This window comes from Leopardus geoffroyi, chromosome C1 (genome assembly GCF_018350155.1).
Source record: "Leopardus geoffroyi isolate Oge1 chromosome C1, O.geoffroyi_Oge1_pat1.0, whole genome shotgun sequence".
Classification (NCBI taxonomy): domain Eukaryota; kingdom Metazoa; phylum Chordata; class Mammalia; order Carnivora; family Felidae; genus Leopardus; species Leopardus geoffroyi.
In genome coordinates, this window is record NC_059328.1 from 44280746 (window position 1) to 44302112 (window position 21367).

General features: G+C 51.3%; 1 protein-coding gene across 5 annotated transcripts in view; it reads left to right on the plus strand.

Moving 5' to 3' along the window:
* Positions 1 to 21367, plus strand: part of MROH7 (maestro heat like repeat family member 7) — a 60018-nt gene that overhangs the window by 18018 nt on the left and 20633 nt on the right. For all 5 annotated transcript variants that reach the window (XM_045477510.1, XM_045477511.1, XM_045477512.1 and 2 more), the window contains exons 4-14: positions 7838 to 7911; positions 10856 to 10939; positions 12145 to 12224; positions 12511 to 12640; positions 14567 to 14662; positions 15147 to 15251; positions 15462 to 15597; positions 17580 to 17692; positions 18031 to 18207; positions 18644 to 18798; positions 20979 to 21117. In XM_045477510.1, coding sequence (XP_045333466.1) covers positions 7838 to 7911; positions 10856 to 10939; positions 12145 to 12224; positions 12511 to 12640; positions 14567 to 14662; positions 15147 to 15251; positions 15462 to 15597; positions 17580 to 17692; positions 18031 to 18207; positions 18644 to 18798; positions 20979 to 21117 — 1289 coding nt within the window. The remainder of the gene's footprint in view (positions 1 to 7837; positions 7912 to 10855; positions 10940 to 12144; positions 12225 to 12510; positions 12641 to 14566; positions 14663 to 15146; positions 15252 to 15461; positions 15598 to 17579; positions 17693 to 18030; positions 18208 to 18643; positions 18799 to 20978; positions 21118 to 21367) is intronic.

Consider the following 21367-nt stretch of genomic DNA (forward strand, 5'->3'; position numbering starts at 1 on the left):
TTTCCACTCAGAGTCCCCCTTAGGATCTCTTGCAGGGCTGGTTTAATGGTCATGAACTCCTTTAGTTTTTGTCTGTCTGGGAATGTCTTTATTTCTCCTTCTATTTTGAATGATAGCCTTGCTGGATAAAAAAATTCTTGGCTGTATATTTTTTTTTCTATTCAGCACATTGAATATTTCCTGCCACTCCCTCTAGCCAGCCAAGTTTCAGTGGACAGGTCTGCTACTTACCTTATGTGTCTACTCTTGTAGGTTAAGGCCCGTTTGTCCCTAACTGCTTTCAGAATTCTCTCTTTATCTGTATTTTTGCCAGTTTCACTATGATATGTCATGGTGTTGACTCGTTTTTTTTGTTGATTTTGAAGGGAGTTCTCTGTCCTTCTTGGACTGGATGCCTGTTTTCTTCCCCAGTTTAGGGAAATTCTTAACTATAATTTGTTCAAATAAACCTTCTGCCCCTTTCTCTCACTCTTCTTCTTCTGGAATTGTTATGATACAGATACTGTTTTGTTTCCTGGAATCACTTAGTTCTCTAATTCTCCCCTAGTGATCTCGTAATTTTGTTTCCCTCTTTTTTTCAGCTTCATTATTTTCTATAATTTTTATCTTCTACTTCACCTATTCTTTCCTCTGCTTCTTCCATCCTTGCTGTCACTGTTTCTAGTTTATTTTGCATCTCAGTTATAACATTTTTTTTTCTTTTCAACGTTTTTATTTATTTTTGGGACAGAGAGAGACAGAGCATGAACGGGGGAGGGTGAGAGAGAGAGGGAGACACAGAATCAGAAGCAGGCTCCAGGCTCTGAGCCATCAGCCCAGAGCCTGACGCGGGGCTCGAACTCACGGACCGCGAGATGGTGACCTGGCTGAAGTCGGACGCTTAACCGACTGCGCCACCCAGACGCCCCAGTTATAACATTTTTAAATTCATTCTGACTAGATCTTAGGTCTTTGATGACTGCAGGGAGAGTTTCTCTGGTGTCTTCTATGTTTTTTTTCAAGCCCAGCTATTAGTCTTATGACTATTATAAATTCTTGTTCAGATGTATTATTTACATCTGTTTTGAGCAATTTCCTGGCTGTGATTTCTTCTTGGCTTTTGGGGAGGATTCCTCAGTTTTGTCATTTTGGCTAAGTTTCTGGTTTTTGCATGTTTTGAAGGCTTGTTATGTTTCCTGCACCTGTAAGTACTACTGTATTAAAAAGGGGTCATACACTGTCCAGGGCCTGGTGCTTCAGGAGGTGTTTTTGATATATGTGGGATGCATTCTGTTGTTGCATTTTGGCTGCTCTATCCCACTGGTCAGTCCTCTGCAGAGCTCCTCCTTGTTTGTAGTGGGGGTGGTGTGCTTTGATTTGTTCATGGAAGTAAGCCTGGGGGGAAAAAAGGAAAGCAATGGGGAGCCTGATCCCACAAAAAGAGAAATATGAAAAGGGAGAAAAGAAAACCAAAAAGAGAATAAAAAAACTATAAGACTAAATCCAGAGAAAGAGACAGGAAAATAAAGAAGAAGAAAGAGAATAGGTGGAAAAAGAAGAGAATAAAAATGGTCAAAAATTTATATATTTATAATTTGATCAAAAACAAATCAAGGGCACCTGGGAGGCTGTCAGTTGAGAGTCCGACTTTGGCTCAGGTCGTGATCCCAGTTTGTGGGTTCTAGCCCCTTGTTGGGGTCTGTGCTGACAGCTCAGAGCCTGGAGCCTGCTTCGGATTCTGTGTCTCCCTCTCTCTCTGCTCACCCCTGCTTGCACTTTGTGTCTCTGTCTCTCAAAAATAAATAAACATTAAAAAATTAAAAAAAATCAGAAACTATGAGCCTGAGTCCCAAAGAAAAAAAAAGAAGAGTGAAGAAAGAAAAAGAAAAGAAAAGAAAAGAAAGAAAGGAAGAGAAAAGAAAAGAAAAGAAACAAACAGTTGTCTTTTGGTGCCTGGGACCCGTGGTTGTGCTGGTCTGGAGGAGAGGCTGGCTGCCTTGAGTCAGTAAGTCTGGCTCCAGTAGATAAACACTTACCAGGTGCGGAGGGGCGGGCGTTTGGTGTAAGCGGGTCTGCCTCCACTAGGGGCTGCTGTGCTGCTCTCTGAAGTCCCACCATATTGGTGTTGGGGGGAAAATGGCGACACCCCAATCTCTCCTCCACTGAACAGTTATCTCAAACCATGCTATTCAGGCAGCCCTCACTGAGGCAGGCGGCTTGCCCTGCTTCACAGTTCTCCCTCACTTCCCAGGCGCTCAGCTGGGATTCAAAACCCCAAGCCTTAAAGGGCCCTGCACCGTGTGGCTCCTCTTCCCTGTTCCAGAGTAGAGGCGCTCCGCCCTTCTGATAAAAGGCCTTTGGGTGGCACCTGCAGAGTCTTTTATCCTTGTGGAGGCAATAAACTCTTCCCAAAGTACCTTGGAAGGGGACTGTTCTCTCCCAGTGCACCCCTGAGATCCCTACACTGTGCTCTGCACTCTAGGGCCTTCTGCCTCCTCCCCAGGAGCGTGCACCATGGCTCCAAGCTTTGCTTCGGAGAGAGTCGTGCACTTCTGAACCTCTGAGTTTCAGCTCATAAGGCTGTTTGCAAAAAAGAAAAGGGCACTCTCCATATTTCTCGTGCCCCAGCCCATGGTACAGAGAGGTTTTCCTCTTGTGCTAATCCAATGCTGCACTTCCACAACCCCTCTTTCTTTTTCTCCCTTTTGTCTCTCCACAGAAAGGGTTCCCTCCCCTCTGTGCCTATACCATCATAGCTCTCCCAATTCACATACACGCACCTCGATCCTGCCAGGCTGTTTCCCTCCAACTGTGGAGATCCTCCTACCACTCTACAGATCAATTTCCTGGATGTTCCAAGTGATCTGACCTCAATACAGCTGTGTTTGAGGGATGAGGAAAATCTTGGTCCCTCTACTTCTCTGCCATCTTAACTTGCTCTATCAAACGTTATTGTCCAACACAATTCCTATTTTGAATATTGATGGTGCTGATGATATAGAAGAGCTTTAGGCAGGTTGGTTTTTTCTTTAACCAGCTTTATTGAGATATAATTTACATAAAATTTATCTACTTGATGTATACAACTTAATGGTTTAAAAATATACACGGTGTTATTCAGCCATTACCGCAATCAATTTTAGAACATTTTCATCATCCCAAAGAGAAACCTTAGACTCCTTGGATGTCATTCCCAACCCATGACCCCCAGCCCTAGTCAACCACCAATCTACTTCCTGTCTCCATAGATTTGCCTCTTTTGAACATTTCATATAAATGGAATCATACAATATGTAGTCCTTTGTGATTGGCTTCTTCTACTTAGCCCAATGTTCTCAAGGGTCATTCATGTTGTAGCATGGATCAGTAGGACTTCATTCCTTTTTATGACTGAATAATATTCCACTGTATGGATATACCACATTTTGTTTATCCATTCATCAGTTGATGGATATTTGGGTTGTTTCTGCCTTTTGGCTGTTTTGAATAATACTGCTCTGACCATTCATGTATAAACTTTTGTATGGATATGTTTTCATTGTTCTTTGGTATACACCTAAGAGTAGGATTGCTAGCTCATATGGCAACTCTGTGTTAAAGTGTATAATTCGGCGGCATTAGTCCCATTCACAATTTGTACAACCATTACCACTATCTAGTTCCAAAACTTTTTATTACTCTAAACAGAAGCTCGTACTATAAAGCAATAGCCCCCTTGCCTCTCTCCCTAAGCTCTGCTGAACTCTAATCTATTTTCTTTCTCTGTGAATCTGCCTACTCTAGATATATCATGGAAGTGGAATCATGTAATATTTGTCCTTTTGTGTCTGGTGTATTTCACTTATCATAATGTTCATCCATGCTGTAGCATGGATCAGTACTTCATTTCCTTTTATAGTTGAATAAAATTTCAGATGTGTATTACATTTTATTTGTCCATTTTTACCCATGGGTGGGCACTTGGGTGTTTCCACTTCTAGGCTATTGTGACTCAGGCTGCTGTTACATAAACACCAGAGTGCAAATATCTGTTTGAATCATTATTTTCAATTCCTTTAGGTATACCTAGGAGTGGAATTGCTGGATCACATGGTTGTTCTATGTTTAGCTTTTTGAGAAACTGCTAAACTATTTCCCAGAGTAGCTGTACTGTTTTGCATTTCCCCCAGCAACGCACAAGGGTTCCAATTTCTGCACGACTACTCTCCCCTTGCCAACACTTGTTATTTTTCAGAAACATTTTTATAATAGACGTCCTAAAGGCTGTAAAGCGGTATCTCATCATGACTTTGATTTGCATTTCCCTAATGACTACTGATTTTGAGCATCTTTTCATGTGCTTATTGGCCGTTTGTATATCCTCTCGAGAAAAACAGCTATTCAAATCCTTTGCCCATTTTCAAATTTGGTTGTTTTTTGTTGTTGAGTTTTTCTTATATATTGTGGCTATTACTTCCCTATCAGATGTGTCATTTGCAACTGTTCTCTCCCATTCTGTGAGTTGTCTTTTCTTGGTGGTGTCCTTTGATGCACAAAAACTTTAAATTTTGACCAAGTCCAATTTGTTTGTTTTTCCTTTACTGTCTGTGCTTTTGGTGCCATAGTTATGAAATTGTTGCCATATCCAGTGTCATAAAGTTTTCCTCCTATGCTTTCTTCAAAGCGTTTTGTAGTCTTAGCTTTTAAGCTTCGTCTCCGACTTAATTTTTGTATGTAGTGTGAGGTGGGGGTCCAACTTCATTCTTTTGCATGTGGATGTCCAATTTGACCAGAACTATTTCTTGAAAAGGCCACCCTTTCCACACCGAATGGTCTTGGCACCCTTGTCAAAAATCAACTGACCACACATATGAGGGTTTATTTCTGGGATCTCTATATAATTCCATTGGTCTATATGTCTGTCCTTATGCCCAAACCACACTGTCTGGATTCCTAGAGCTTTGTAGTAAGTTTTGAAATCAGGAAGTGTGAGTCCAGCACCTTTTTTTTTTTCAAGATCGTTTTGGTCATTTAGAGTCAATCTTTGCTGTTTGATAGGAACGTTTCGTTCATTTGCATTTTAAAAGACAATGTATTTTCAAATTGTATTAGCCTTTTTTTAAAAAAAATTTTTTTAACGTTTATTTATTTTTGGGACAGAGAGAGACAGAGCATGAATGGGGGAGGGGCAGAGAGTGAGGGAGACACAGAATCAGAAGCAGGCTCCAGGCTCCAAGCCATCAACCCAGAGCCTGACGCGGGGCTCGAACTCACGGACCGTGAGATCGTGACCTGAGCCAAAGTCGGACACTCAACCGACTGAGCCACCCAGGCGCCCCTGTATTAGCCTTTTAAAAACTTTTCCAAGATGGGGCGCCTGGGTGGCTCAGTCAGTTAAGCGTCCGACGTCAGCTCAGATCATGATCTCATGGTTCCTGAATTTGAGCCCTCTGTCGGGCTTTGTGCTGACGGTTCAGAGCCTGGAGCCTGCTTTGAATTCTTTGTCTCCCTGTCTCTCTGCCCCTCCCCCACTTCACATTCTGTCTCTCTCTCAAAAGTAAACATAAAAAAAAAAACTTTTCCAAGGTATATAACATGTATCAGTAAAATATGTAAAGTGTACTACGAATCTCAAGCGTACAGCTTGGTGAATATTTACATCTGTATGCATCTTGGTAACTATCACACAGATCAAGACATAGCTCTTGGGGTGCCTGGGTGGCTTAGTTGGTTGGGCGTCCGACTCCAGCTCAGGTCATGATCTCTTGGTTTGGGAGTTCAAGCCCCATTTTGGGCTCTGTGCTGACAGCTTGGAGCTTGGAGCCTGCTTCGGATTCTGTGTCTCCCTCTCTCTGCTCCTCCCCCACGCACACTGTCTCTCTCAAATGAATAAACATTTAAAAAAAAAAAAGACAACCAATTTGACAATAAATTTCATATATTAAAAAAAAAAAAGACATAGATCTTTTCTGGCAGCCCAGAACCTCCCTTGTGACCTTTTTCATTCGATATCCCTTCTTCTGGGGCAGGGTTTCTCAACCCTGCTGTTATTGACGTTTTGTGTTAGAGAATTCTCTGTTGTGTGGATGTGGGTGTGGGTGTGGGTGTGGGAGGGCTGTTCTCTGTGTTGTAAGATATATCCCTGGACTCTACCCAGTAGATGCTATTATTGTGATGCTTATATTGCCCCCAGTGTGGCCAATGGGATCCCCTTTAAGCAAGCTTTTGTGTCTCTCTCTGACATGTCCCCATCATTCCTTAAGTAAGCTCTCTTCCTTGTTTTCGGGTACAAGATGTCTCAGCCTTGTTCTGTACTTTCCTGTCCAAGTCCCAGACTCAGCCATTTCTCCAAGGAGCCTTGTTCCTTTCAGTGGAAAATGGTACCTAGGAGACAAGATCTTGGAGGAAGCTGTGTTCACTATGCTTGGTGACTCTGCCTCTCCCTATCGGCTCCTCCAGAAGCCTTTAGTGGCCAAGGTGGCCCCGAATAAAGTTCCACGCACTTAAAGGCCCTCAGAAGGAGAGAGGCCATTCTCTTTTTGGGTTTTGAAAGCTCACCATTTCTTTTCTTTTTTTTTTTTTTTTAATTTTTTTTTTCAACGTTTATTTATTTTTGGGACAGAGAGAGACAGAGCATGAACGGGGGAGGGGCAGAGAGAGAGGGAGACACAGAATCGGAGACAGGCTCCAGGCTCTGAGCCATCAGCCCAGAGCCCGACGCGGGGCTGGAACTCATGGACCGTGAGATCGTGACCTGGCTGAAGTCGGACGCTTAACCGACTGCGCCACCCAGGCGCCCCTCACCATTTCTTTTTAATGTTTATTATTTTTGGGAGAGAGAGAGAGAGGGACATAGAGCAAGCAGGGGAGGGGCAGAGAGAGAGGGAGACACAGAATCCGAAGCAGGCTCCAGGCTCTGAGCTGTCAGCACAGAGCTTGACGCAGGGCTTGAACTCACAGACCGCGAGATCATGACCTGAGCTGAAGTTGGCCGCTTAACGGACTGAACCACCCAGGTGCCCCCCCCCCCCACAGTGTTCTTAAATAAAGGGCCCTAGTGGTCCTGTTCAGCTAAAAGCCCATCCCTGGGCCAATCACCATGGCTGGGGGCATGGGATGCTTTCACTGGCCAAGCGTGGGTTCCAGGCCCACCCCTATCTGAAGAGGAGATGATGGGTGGGCTTGCATAATTCATCACCTGGCTACGTGGAAAGGGTAGCCCATGGGGGAGAAGGGCCTCTTTCACCAGCGGAACGATGAGGAAATCCAGGGCTGACAAAACAGGGTATCTACTCTCACAAATCAGAGTTTAATTACACATTGTGATAACAGCCAAAAGAAGAGAATAGGATGATGCACAAGAGGACCGTAGTGAGCCCTCCTTTACCCTGCAGGTCAGGGAGACCTCTCTGAAGAGTGGCAGGCAAGCAGAGATTTGAACGAGAGCCCTAGCTGGCCAACGGCTTACGGCAGTCGAGTGGCACCACGTGGGGTAGTAGAGTGACCACTGGGGCAAAGGCCCTGATGGGGAAGCTTTCCCTGGTCTGGAAGGAGGATAGAATGGCGAGAGCATGGCGAGCATGAGGAGAGCAGCAGGAGGTGGGCTGGGGAGGCGGGACAACAGCGGACACTGAGGGCTTGGAGGCACTAACAAGCATGGCGGCCTTGGAGGGCCTTGGAGGCACTGACAAGCATGGCGGCTTCACTCTCAGTGGAATGGGTGCCCCTGAAGCCTTTTAGGGAAGGGAGCTCAGTCTGGCTGCTGGGGGAATAAAGATTGGAGGGGCCCAGCGGGGGACGGGAGACAGAACTGTGGCACCAGAACTGCACTGTATCCTTACTCTCCCTCTTATCTCCTCATTGAAACTATGACATTCAGGAGCCTTCAGTGAAGTGGCCTCATGCCTGGTGGACATGCCGGGGAAGAGAGACGATGGCACCAAGATGGCTCTGGTATGCTTCCTGCCCACCCCCCCAGATGACTTTCCTGGGATGCCCCTCCCTCACTCTTTAGCCCCAGCAGACCCTGTTTCTCTGCTGGCTCTTCTTTTCTCCATGGGACTCATCACCATCTGATGTACAATATGCTTTACTAGTTCATCTTACTTTTTGTTAGCCTATCACTCTGGAATGTATCCTCCATAAATCGGGGATTTTTGTCTCCTAGTCACAGCTCTATCCCCAAAATCTAGACCAGTGCCGGGCACATCATAGGTGCTCAATAAATGTTTTTTGGACAACTGAACCAACTGTGAGAGGGTCTCTAAAAGGGGAAGAAAGGCTAGAAATGGCCATTTTCAGGCCACATTCCCAACCCAGGTCTGGGCTTTGGGAGGCCAGAGAAAGCCAGCATCTACAGGACTTGGTGAGGGCCAGTGGAGGCAGACTGGACAGGTTGGTGGACACGAGTGTGAACACATGCAGTGTGGGGGAGGGGGAGACTGGCTGGCAGACAGAACCTGGAGGTGGGAGATCCACCCAGGCCGGGCCATGGAAGAGGGAGGCCCTGCCCTCAGGCTGCTTCAGAGGCAAGCTCCAATCCCTGGGGTGGCACAGGGTGGGGGATGGAGAGAGGGTGACAGGACTAAGAAAAGGTCTTGCATTTTGGGACCATTGGTCTTCATCACATGGCATTCTTCCAGTTGTCTACCTTCCCACACTGGCCCTTCTCTCTTTCTCATTCTTGCCACACTCAATCCTGCCCCAGGGCCTTTGCACTTGTTTCTGCTGCCAGAAAGTTTCTTCTAATCTACAAAATGGGTGTAATAATGTTTTTGTTTTTGTTTTTTTTTTTTTTTTTGAGAGAGAGAGAGACAGAGCATGAGCAGGGGAGGGGAGGGGGGGGAAGGGGCAGAGAGAGAAAGGAAGATGCAGAATCTGAAACAAGCTCCAGGCTCCGAGCTATCAGCACAGAGCCCGATGTGGGGCTCGAACCCACAAACAGTGAGATCGTGACCAGAGCTGAAGTAGGATGCTTAACCGACTGAGCCACCCAGGTGCCCCAAAACAGGCATAATAAAGTTGAAGTGAGTGCACAGCACTGAGCATGGTGTCTGCAACAAATAGGGTTGATTATTGCAGTCATTCAACAAATCTTGTTGAGTCCCTACTATGTGCAAGGCATTGTTTCAGGCACTAGAGATGCTACAGCGAAGTAACATTCTAGTTTGGGGAAACAGGTGATAAACCTAGCTACCCCCTGTCACCACACAAAGTTGTTACAATATTATTAGCTATTGCCTATGTCGTACATTGCATCCCTGTGTCGTAATTATTTTATAATGGGAAGTTTGTGCTGTTTAATCTCCTTCTCCTATTTTGCCCATCCCCCCAGCTCCCTCCCCTCTGGCGGCCACCAGCATGTTTTCTGTATCTGTGAATCTGTTTCTATTCTCTTTCATTGGTTCATCTGCTTTGTCTTTTAGATTCCACATCTAAGTGAAATCATACAGTGTTTTCCTTTCTCTGATTTCTTTCACTTAGCATAATGCCCCTTAGGTCCATCCATGTTGTCGCAAATGGCAAGATCTCATTCTTTTTGATGGCTGAATAATATTCCTGTGTGTGTGTGTGTGTGTGTGTGTGTGTGTAAATCCCACACATCTCCTTTATCCATTCATCTCTCGATGGACACTCAGGCTGCTTCCATATCTTGGCTGTTGTAAATAACGCTACAATGAACACGGTGTTGGCACATCTTTTAGAATTAGTGTTTTTGATTTCTTCAGCTAAATACCCGGAGGTGGAACTGCTGGCTTGTATGACAATTCTGAGATTGTCTGGGCTCAGTGAGGTGGCCCTGCTGCTCTGAGTGGTGTAGACTGAGGTCACTCGGGAGCAGGGGCCCTAACATCCAAGATGACCCTCATCTTCCAGGGTCTCTCTCCACACAGTGTCCTCATTCCATATCTAGCTGGGCTTGCTTATAGCATGGCAGCTGGCTTCTGGAAGGAAAAGGCTGCCAGTTCCCTTAAGGGCTAGGCCAGGAACTGGCTCGTCCTCACTGCCATGGCATTCTATTGGTCCAAGCAAGCAGTAAGATGAGCCCAGATTCAAGGGCTATATGTCCTCTTGACTGCAGTGGGAAGAACTTGTGGCATCTTTCACCCACCACACTGCCCATCATGTTCCCTTGCTTCGCTTTCTTACTACATGAAGGTATTTTATCTATTTCGCGTCTTTTTTTCTTCTTCTACCTGAAAAGAATGAGAACGAATAGATTAATTGGACACTGGTAAAGGTATTCCCTCTCTCAGGTGGCAGAATGCCTTGATCTGACTAGGATGTGCCCTTAAGAGTGGATACTAAAGGGGGTGCCTGGGCGGCTCGATCAGTTAAGCGTCTGACTTCCGCTCAGGTCATGATCTCACGGTTTGTGAGTTCGAGCCCCGCAGCAGGCTCTGTGCTGACAGCTCGGAGCCTGGAACTTGCCTCGGATTGTGTCTCCCTCTCTCTCTGCTCTTCCCCGCTCACACTCTGTCACTGTCTCTCTCTCAAAAATAAATAAACATTAAAAAAAAAAAAGAGTGGGTACTAAAAAGCCCTTAAAAGGTTTTAATAATCGTGGGATTTCAGCCGGAAGGTCTCCGCACCTCTTCTGTTCCATCAACTCCTGCCTCTTCTCCCTCAGTTGACTGGAGAGGGGGAGTGCTTTGCACTGAATTCTGGTTCTCCTCCAAATGCTGCCCTTCAGGGATTATCCAACCCCCTAGTCCTCACTCTCATGGCCTTCTCAAATCTGTACCCCCACCGCGATTTCTCATTCCTCTGGAGCCCATGCTTAGGGGCTGGCGGCTGGGGCTGGGGTGGCGGTGGCTGGTGGGAGTGCACGGTGGTCCCTGAGGGCGGGGGTCAGCGTGCCTCTCACCCTGTGGCTTTGCCCTCTGCTGCCTCCGAGGTGGAGAATGTCATCACCCTCCAGGAGAGCCAGGATGCGCTCGAAGTGGACGTAGAGAAGAGGACCTTGATGAAGAAGATGATGGTGTGGGAACCTCGTGCGGGTCTGGAGTGCTGGGTGGGGAGGAGGTGGACGTCCCCGTCCACCCACTGATGAGACACGGCTTGAGGTGGGAGGAGGACAGTGGAGGAGGCAGGACGCTTGACCTCAAGCCTCAGTCCACCTGTAACTGCCCTCCGCCACCCTGAGGAGCTTGATGGGCCATTTCCCTTCTCTGAGCCCTGTGAGCCTTCTCACCTCCTAAGTACCTGTGGTAATGCCTGCCTCACTGGCTTGTTTGTGGTGAGGACACAACCAGTGGTGAGTTCCCTGGAGAGCCTCGGGCGCCTGGGGCAGTCATTATTATTTAATACATTCTTTCCCCAGAAATTCCTCCTGGTGGGAAACTTCCAAGAGCTTCTTATCATCTTGCTAAATACAGTCCCTTCTCAGTTGTCCACCAGACTGGTTTAGGCCACTGAGGTCCCCGAAATCATGTTTAGCTTTGGATCCTTTACATAAAATCCTCGCCCTTGATAACTTCATTTAACTAACGTTAATTGAGCATCTACTGTGTGCAGATGCTAGATCCAAAGTGAGGAGTCATTAGGACGTTTTTTTTTTTTTTTTTTTTTTTTTTTTTTTTTTTTTCAACATTTATTTATTTTTGGGACAGAGAGAGACAGAGCATGAACGGGGGAGGGGCAGAGAGAGAGGGAGACACAGAATCGGAAACAGGCTCCAGGCTCCGAGCCATCAGCCCAGAGCCTGACGCGGGGCTCGAACTCACGGACCGCGAGATCGTGACCTGGCTGAAGTCGGACGCTTAACCGACTGCGCCACCCAGGCGCCCCCATTAGGACGTTTTTAAAGGAATCCACCTCCATCCCCCCACCCCCCCAAGAGCCATTCATGGTATTTTTTGCTTTGGGCCAGTCGGCGGCCCAAATATACCTCCTTACCACGGGGCTGCCAAAGCAGTTCTTGCTGACCTGCTGAGCGCCACGTGTGAGGTGCGGCTGGTTAGGGTGTGGGGTGTTTTTGGTGGCCTTGACCTGAGAGCTCAGGACAGGGTTTGAGCAGTGAGCTGGCTCTCCCTGCCGGAGGCCCTGTGCGGCATGGAGGTGGGGAGTTCTGTCCAGGCTCAGGGGCTCCTGCGGTCTGAGCCCCGGGAGGAGTGGTGGCCTCGGTCCTGGGCACCTGCAGTAGCCTTGCCCCCCTCATTGGCCCCTCTGTGGTCTCCTGTCCAGAGGCAGATCCAGGAGGAGCCACTGGATTCCCTCTCGAGCACCGTCCGCTGGCAGGCCATGGAGACGCTGACCCAGCTGAGGTGTCCACAGCCCTCTCCCCGACCCCCAGCCCTTTCCTCGCTTCTCTGGGCTCCGTCTGTCTCTCCCGAGGCCTGTCCTTGGTGCCCGCCTGGTCCTGTGACCTTCCCTCCCGCCTCCCCCGAGGCCCTCCCCTTTCCCTCCTCCCCACCTCACTGTGCTCAGGCCAGGCCCAAGCCCCCAGCTAGGGGCCCTCCTCCCAGCCCTGCAGCCTTAGCTTCCCGCCTCCCGCCCAGGGGCCCCTCCCTCACTCCGCGTCCGGTTTTCTGTCTCTCCCCCACCCCCCAGTCACACCCAGCCCGTGCTGGGTGTGCGAGAAAGGTCAGAGCTGGTCAGCACATGCGTGAAGAGTGTGTTCTCCCTGCCCTCTGTGCAGGCCATGCAGGAGAAAGACGAGGCCAAGGCGGAGGCCATACAGGTGAGCCCTCCGGGCTATCAGTGTCCTTCGAGCGAGGTGCGTTTCGGAACTCCCAGCGGGGAGAGAAAGGGCATTCCAGAAGGCAGATAGGACTCTTCACACTCCTGCTGAAGCTGCCTGACCTTGGGCAGTGTACCTCACCTCTCCTGGCCCGAGCAGGCCCTTGATAACTGTTTGGTGAATAAGGGATCGCTCACCGGGAGCGGGAGCGCTCTGTCCACTTCCAGGCCCTACCCTACGAGGGGGAGGTGAGCATGTGTTGCCATGGCCAGAGGAGGTGGCCACAATTGGGAGGAGGGGGGCTGAGGACGGGGTGAGCTGGGGTGAGGTCTAGAGAAGTAGAGAACCTCGAGGGGGGCTCGTGTGAGCGTCTTCCAACCTCGGCAGGGTTGTCCCAGGAGGAGTGGGTGGAGGTGACCCTTAGGGTAGGCGATAGGGTCAGTGGGTGGGGTTCAGGGGGAGGAGTGTTAGCCCAGAGGGAGGCAGCCCATTCAGCAAATATCAACAATGCCCACTCCCAAAGTACCACGGGGTGGGGGACGCAGTACAGGGGGGCGGGGGGGGGCGGGGGGGGATGGACCTTGTCAAAGAAGCACACACATAAATGCAAACTAGCAACAGTGGTAAGTGTTGCAGACAAGAAGTACTCGGTGCTATAAAGAGCCTGGAATGGGTGTCCTGGCCTACGTGGGGGTCGGCGGTCCTGGTGTTGCAGCTGAGAGGTTAAAGAGAGCTGGTTAGCTGAGAGGGATGCCAGAAGGAAGGGCCTGCCAGGCAGAGGGAACAGCCTGTGCAGTGGCCTGAGGACAGCAAGAATATGGTGACTGCAAGGATGACAAGGAAGCAATGTGGCCGGAGCCCCGAGGTCGGAGGCTAGAGCGCTGGGAAGCGAGGCTAGAGAGCAGTGGGGCCCAGGCCTCCCTGGCAGCATGAGGGCTCTGGGTCCTGGGAGGTGGGGCACTGAGAGAAGACCCAAAGGAGAGGTGGAGAATCCCTCCTGCCCGGGGAAGAGAGCAGGCAGCCCTCTTGCAGTACCAGGCTCAGACAGCAGAGGTCAGTGCTGCACAGGGATGGGCTGCAGATGGGAGGGAAGGAGGAGGTAGTTGGCAAGTGAGGCTGGCTTGGTGGTTGTGGTGTAACCCGGCTGTGCACAGACTGGGGAAGCCTGGACAGTGGCAACCTGGGAGGCAGATGTGAGGAGCTGGCAGAAGGAAAGGAGGCAGGGGACAGAGGGTCTTCCCAGAGTGGCTCAAACCCACTACTCAGCCTTGTGTATGTGTGATGCCTGCACCTTCCTAGGACAATCCTGGGACTGTGGTGCGGCCAAGGGAAGAGGAACCTGGGGAGAGGTGGCTCCCTGAAGGGGCAGCCTGGAAAATCTGTTTGGGTCTAGGAGTAGCACAGAAAAAAAGTATCGGAGCACTTCCCAGAGACAAGAATTAAAAGCAAGGCTGGCCCTCCTGGTTATCTGGCTTCTACTGTTCTAGTGCCATTTTCCTACCCAGCCTCTCATTTGCTCCTCATGACTTGAAACCACCTTGTTGTGTGACGTTGGACAAGTGTTTCGTCATTTGTAAAATGAGAAAACCGCTTTGAGGACAGAGTGATATGGTGGTTCAAATCACCGGGCACTGACTTGGCCCATGGTAGAGTCTCAGTAGTGGTGGGGAGTTCTCTGCTTCCTCCTTGAAGGTAGGAGTACATGCTAATAATTATTAATTTGTTGGTAAGGAAATCGTAACCCGTGCAGGGGTGGGGGGAGTAATTCCTCCCATATCGCACCTCAAGTTAGTCTCAGAGGTGGGACCAGAAAGCGGCTCTCATGGGTCCAAATGCCCCTCCACCCCTCACCCACAGGAGGGGTTGCCTGGGGCCGGGGTCTGCTCCAGAGACCCCCTAGTGGCTTGGTCCTCCTCCTGTCCACAGACACTTTACCGACAGACCCTGGATGCCCTGCAGACACTGCTCAACGCCCTCTTTGTCGAGGACCCCACTCCTGCTGGGCTGAAGAGCATCTTGGAGGTGTGGGGGCAGGGAGGAGAGGAAGGACGGAGAGGAAAGGAGACCTGGCTGGGGGGCGGTGGGGAGGCTGTGCCCAGAAGGAGGGGTTTGAGTTCCGGGTGTCATCTCGTGCCAGTGTTCTGCCTCCCTGTCGCTCGTGCAGGCCCTTTTCCAAACCCCTTCTCTGTCACTCTCTCCCTATCCCCCGTTTTCCTGTTCTAGCTGCCCCTATCTCTTTGCCTTCTCTACTCTCATCCCTGTCTCTCTCTTTATCGTGACTCCCCACCGTTCATCTCTCTCCCCACTGGCCTTCGTCCTCCCTCTGGACTTTCAGTCCTGGCTCCCGTGTCTCCCTATGCTCCAGGAGGAGCAGGAGGGCTGTGGACAGTTGCCTTTATGCCCTCCCTGGAAGCTTCCTGCTGATTGGTGAAGGTCGACCTGCCCACCCAGGCAGGAGAGGCTGGCCTCCAACCTGTAGCTCTGAGTCTCGTCCTTGTCCTCACAGCCCCTGGGGCCCTGGATGAACTCCGGGAAGACCCATGAGCGAGCACGGGCTGTGAACAGCAACGTCTCTGTGTTGAACCACATGCTTCTGACCCTGCCTTTCTTTGTGAGTGGCCCCTGGGAGGGGAGGACACTCATAGGGAGAATCTTCCTGGCTCTAAGGGAGCCCATGCATCTGTCCAGAGATTGCCAGGTGACCCTTGTCATCCTCAGAGGACTCTGCTATCAGGGCCAGACCATCCAGCTCTGGTCACTATTTACTGTATAGTATTACTGAACCTTTAAGACCCAGTCCCTAAAGTTATGACACAAACAGATGTCCTCGGGGTTTCCGGCGCTGGGGCTTCTGCTGGGGAGGCTCATCCTTCGCATTGGAGATCCTGATGAGGAGATTGGCCGGAAGGCTCTGGACGGCATCATCATCCTCTACACCATCCTGGAGCTCCAAAAACGTAAGCCCTTCGGCGTGCCTCTGAGGCGAGGCTTCTGGGCAGGTGCTCAGCCTGGGAATCTGCTGGAGCCTCCCGTGGGGTCTGCAGAAGCTGGTATGAAGTCTCAGTCCCCACAGAACCAGAGGAGAAGGGCTACAAACAAACCTATTTTGATTTAAGCAGTCCTTCTATCCGAGCCCCTCCTCGCCTTCCAGTGTCATTTTTAACAATTATTTTTATTTACGAAAAAATTTTTTGAGAGAGAGAAAATGAATGAGTGGGGGAGGGGCAGAGGGAGAGAAAGAGAATCTTAAGCAGGTCTCACTCTCAGCGCAGAACCCGATGCGGGGCTGCATCCCACAGCTCTGGAATCACGACCTGAGCTGAAACCAAGAGTCAGGCACTCAAGCGACTGAGCCACCCAGGTGCCCAAGTGTAATTTGTGACTCCCATTTGCACAGCCCTACGATGGCACCCTATGCCCACTCGGGCACGGTAGCTCTCATGTGCTGAGAGCAGGGCAAGGCTGTGTCTTAATTCACCACCGGCCCTGGGCCTGGGCACGGGGTGGGTGCTCGGTGAATCTTCTATTGAACGAATGAACAAAGAACAGGTCCCACGTTAGCGTCTGGAGTAGCTAAGACCTGCAGGTGGGAGAACAATGCCGGATCCAGCTTTAGGGAGCCGGTGACGTGAAATGAGCTGACACAGGCACCCAGCTGGCACTGAACCTAGGGGCACAGAGTCTCCGCTGTTACCTGCCTCCTCCCCTTTCTCCACAGTCCCGACCTTGCCCAAGGGACTTCGGCATGTTGTTTCAACTTTCCTGGCTCTGGAGGCAGAGTGACCGGGCAATCTGAAATCACATTTAACTGGGTGTCTTGTATTTTCTCTGGTGACCCCCAGACCCGCACTGTTAGATTCTCAAGGGTGACGTGGTTTGTCCACGCCCACTGAGTGTAGCCAGCAGCAAAGCTTGGCTTTGAACCTGGGTCTGTCTGATTCCAGGTGTCAAGCTTCCTCCCTTTACAGACAACCCACACATCTGGTCCATATAGTCCCTCTGCCTCGACGGTCCTTTCTTCTGTTTATGTCTTGCATACCCTGGGGGGGATCCAGGTAGGACCCAGGCTGGGCCACAATAAGGCCTTAGGAAACGAGCCTGAAATATGTTTCCTTCAGCAAAAAACATGCCAGGTGTATTCTAGACACCAAAAATACAGCAACGAAGTTAAATAATCCTCCCTATTGAACTTAGCTTCTTGTCGTCAGGAGACAACCAAATAAACAAGTAATACATAAAGTCAGATGATGATGGGTGCTAAAGGGAAAAAAGGCAGAAAAGGGAGTGTGGGAAGGCCAGGGTAGTGTAGAGGTATCGCTACACACGCACCAGGACAGCAAACGGGAAACACGCAGCTCGCTTCGTGGGATGTGCAGCCACGGGGGCCCTCGTGCCCCGCCCGTGGACGCATGTCTGGTCCCCACCGGAACACCATTTGTCAGCATCCCCTGAAGCTGAGCCTAGATCCACCCTTGGGCCCAGCAATTACACCCCTAGCTACGTACCTAACAAATGTGTGCCTAACATTCCCCAAAAGGCACGGACTAGGCATACCAGAATGTTCGAGCAGCACTACAGCTGGAGACGACCCAAATGTCCGTCGGAAGTAGGAGAGAGAAATGCTGGTGTCTTCACACGGTGGAAAGCGACACGGCACCAAGACATCTAACCTGTGGGTTTAGGAGCCAGGACAGTGGTCACCCCGGGTAGGGGAGGGGACAGAGGACTGAAAGGGAGCCAAGAGGCGCTTCTGGGGCGCTGACCACATTCTGTGTCTTGACCTGGGTGCCGGCTTACATGAACATATTCACTACGTAACAATGGGCCAAGCTGGTTACCTACGATTTGTGTACTTCCTACATCTATGTTTAATAAAAAGTTTAAAAAAACAAAAAAAAGGGGGTGGTCGGGCCTTACGGAGCAGGCTTTCTTCTTGCAGGAGCCAGAGATAAGGAAGAGACCAATAAGAAGGAGCTGTATGAGAGCAACATGCGATTCCTGGGGCCCTACAACCCTGTCTGCCCATGCCAGAATATTCTGCGTGTGATCGCGGTGACCGCCTGCTGCCCATCAGCCCCGGGGCCTTCCTGGAAACAGCCCGCCCCAGTGCCTTGTCCCCGCCTTCCCTCTTTCCGAGCTCAAGTCCCCTTTAAGGAAGCCTTTCCCAACCACATGGGCCCCACCCCGAGTGCCCCGACCTCCCCTGGTCTGTGCCCAGAAGCATACCCCCTCTTCTGGGAGCAGGGGCCATGTCGCCCCTTCTTTTGTAGCTCCTCCCCAAAGGGTTGGACAGCCACAGATGAACAGAGTATGCGTGGCCTGCCTGCTGACTTCTGCGTGCGTCGCTAGGGGTCTGTCCATGGGTGTCAGTGCCTCTGTGCCTGTTTCAGGAATTTGGAGACTTCCTGGGACCCCAGCAGGTGAAGGACCTGCTGGTAGCAGCCCTGGAAGGCTTGAAAGGCAGCTCAGAAGCCCGGGAGAAGGACTTGGGGGAGATGATGCAGCTGGCCTCGGAGGTCACCATCAGCTCGGTGCTGGAGTGGTACCACCACAAGGTGGTGGAGGTGGTAAGGCCCCCTGCGGGCAGGGGCTGGGCAGGGAGACCCCGCAGGGCCTGCTCATCCCTTGGGACCGGCCATCTGGCAGTGGCAGGATGGGGGGTGCCGGAACCCCAAGGCACCAGGGCGGGGCAGGGGTGGTGGTGGTGGTGAGTTCTAGGTGCCTCGACTTGCGGGTGAGAAAGAACTCACTTGATCCGGTGGGGGTGGGGAGGGCAGTGAGGACCCCTGGCTGTCTCCCAGGGAAGGAACAGGCGTGCCGCTCCCCCCTGTCTCCCCTCTCTCTGCTGGGGCCCTCCTCTCTCTCTCTCTCCTCTCCCCTGCCACTCTATCCTGTCACCCCCACTTCCTTCCTCCTCTCATCTCCATGATCTCCCCATGCCTGCCTCGGGCCTTCTCCAACCGGCCACCCGCCTGCTCACGGCCGCCCCTGGCTGTGCCCCAGATCCCAGAAATCATGCAGGCCATCTACATGCAGCTGAACCACATCCAGGAGCCACGGGCCCGCGAGGTGGCCCTGCTGCCCGTCTCCCTCCTGGCCAGCTCCTTCATGACCGAGGTGGTCGTGGCCCTGCTCACGTGTCCCCTCCCGCTGGACAGGTACCGACTGAGGGGTTCCCGCCACCACCCCTCGGAGGGTTGGAGCAGCCCCCATCCTGGGCTAGAAACCTGTCCTTCCACCCAGAGAAGGCCCTTGCCCTCCCAGCTGGTCGCTTTTCCGTAAGATCTGTGGTGCTTCTGACAGCCATTCAGCATTTCCAAAGCACTGGATATGTCCGTGCAGGGTGCTAATACCTTCTCTCCTTGGTACAACAACCCCATTCTACAGATGGGCAAACTATGGGGAAGTCTCTTGTCCTTGGCACCCAGTGAGCAAGCAACAGGATGAGGACCTAAACTCAGATTTGACCAGCTCCAAGCCCAGAGCTCTAGGGGTGCCGTAGAAAGGAGGCTTGAGTGTTGGTCCTGACCCTGCCTCCACCTGCTGTGTGGTCTTGGATGGTTTACTTGCCCATGCTGGGCTTCAGTTTTCCCCAAGAGGCAGAAGGGGAACTACTCCCTGCAGAATTCCCACCCCAGATGGCTGGTTGTGACAAGTAATGCAGCCAGCTGAGCTAAGTGCCTGCCCAGGGCTGGATGCTGCAAGGGGCCTGATGGGCAGAGGGGACCGTGGCCAGAGAGGCCAGACTGACTGCTCCAGCCTCCCAGTCCAGGAAACACTCCCACACGTTTCTGAATGAACAGAACAAGGCAGCAAGTTGTGGGACCCATGCCTTAAGATGGTTGTTTGAGCATGAGGACAGAATTGTGCAGGGCTGTGTGACGAGGTGTGTCTAGTGGGGACAGCTGGTACCATTCACAGAGGCCAGGGAGATCAGTTAGGAAGGTGAGGGCCAGGGTGATACATCCCCCTCCTCCCACCCGGAAGAATTTAACCCTTTTTGGCCACCCCACCCCCACCCCAGAGGGTTTCTTCTTGGAATCACTAAACCTTCAGACTCATAAGACTGGTGGAGGCGGGGGGCGGGAGGGCACACCTGACATCGGAGTCACTCAGGATATAGGACAGAGCAGTGACAGGGGCTCCTCTTCCCAGGAGTCCTTGCAGCAGCCCATGCAGCGGGCCAGACAGCACTGGGACAAAATTTAAGGCGGCCTGGCTCTCAGGGGCCACACCTCCACTTGCATGAGCCCCGGAGAGAGGGTCTCCTTACATCTTGTGCCCTGGAGGCCTCACATTCCCCACTCGGGGCTTAAGAGCTGGTCTCTTGGGCCTCCCAGGTGAAAGGTATAGGAGCTGCCCTGGCTTAGATGGCTCAGGCCTCCTGGGAACCACTGTCTCTCACAAAAGCTCTATAGACTTGGCTTCTGGGGTCCCCACGGGGGGGCGAGCCCCATCCCAAGAGCCACCGCACCCCGGGAAGCTCAATGCTACAGCGTCCTCATCGGTTCTTAGAGTTAATTTATAGTTCCTCTCAGCCCAGATGCAATTTACCAATTGGGTCATTTTTACTATAAGCGATGTTGCCTAGCAACATAGTTGACATACTATCTTTATCATGTTTCCAGGGGAACAGAGCTGGAAAGTTAATGGAGGGTTCACATGCTCGTGCAGAAGGGGGAAAGGGTTCCGTTAACCCGTTAGTGCACTGGCCGGTCAGTGCTTTCAGCTCCCCGTGACAGGAGTGCGTACAGGCTGGCCCAGATGCTCTCCCCTGCCTGGAGTACTGACTTCTAGGGGACAGGAGCAGGCACTCCTTGAGATTGTGTGACCAATGCAAGGTCCAGGTCCTAAGGGGCCCCCCTGGCATAGAGGAATGATCACAGGTTTTGAAGGCTGGTCACTTCCTGACTCTGTAGCTCATTAGCTGTGTAGTCTCGGCCTGGTGATCTCACCTCTCTGAGCCTCAACTCCCATCTGTAAGATAAGAATAACAACGCACCTCGAGGGTCATTTGAGAATTCAGTGACCTTGAATGTCTTGAATATCTCGTTCACGGCTATATGCCCAGAGGTTTGCTTAGTGCCTGGCGTATAGCAGGTGCTCCATGTTTGCTGAATAAATCGTGTATAAAGCACCTGATATGATACAGGAAATAGGGTTTTCAATAATTGTTAGCCCCCTGCCTCTTAGAGAGTGTTTTCTGGACCATTCCTTGCTGACTCACCCATGGGTGCCATTTCGAGGGCATCTTGTCTTCTTCCCAAAACTGCTGGGAGGCTGGGTGGGGCTAGTGCCCTGGTCCCCACTAACCATCTCCCAACCCCTGACCTCCCAGCAACGGCGCAGAGATGTGGAGGCAGCTGATACTGTGCAAGCCCAGCTGTGATATCCGAGACCTCCTGGATCTGCTCCTGACGAGCCTGAAGGAGAAGCCCTTCACCAAGAAGGGCCGGGTCTCCATCGTGCCCTTAGCGGTGAGGACCCACCTCGCCTACCCCATGACTGCCTGGTCCTAGGCTCCTGCCTCCTCCCCGCCTGCTGAGCTGAGCTCAGCACACCCAGCTTCTAGTGCCCTGCTCTGCCAGGAACTAGTTGTGCGCCTTGGGCACACTTGTCCATCTCTGGGCTCTTGTTTGTGACCCACTGGATGGCCCAGTACTGCTGCTTACAGGGACAGCAGCAGCCTGGGAGGAGGAGACCGAATGACCTGGGACACACAGACCT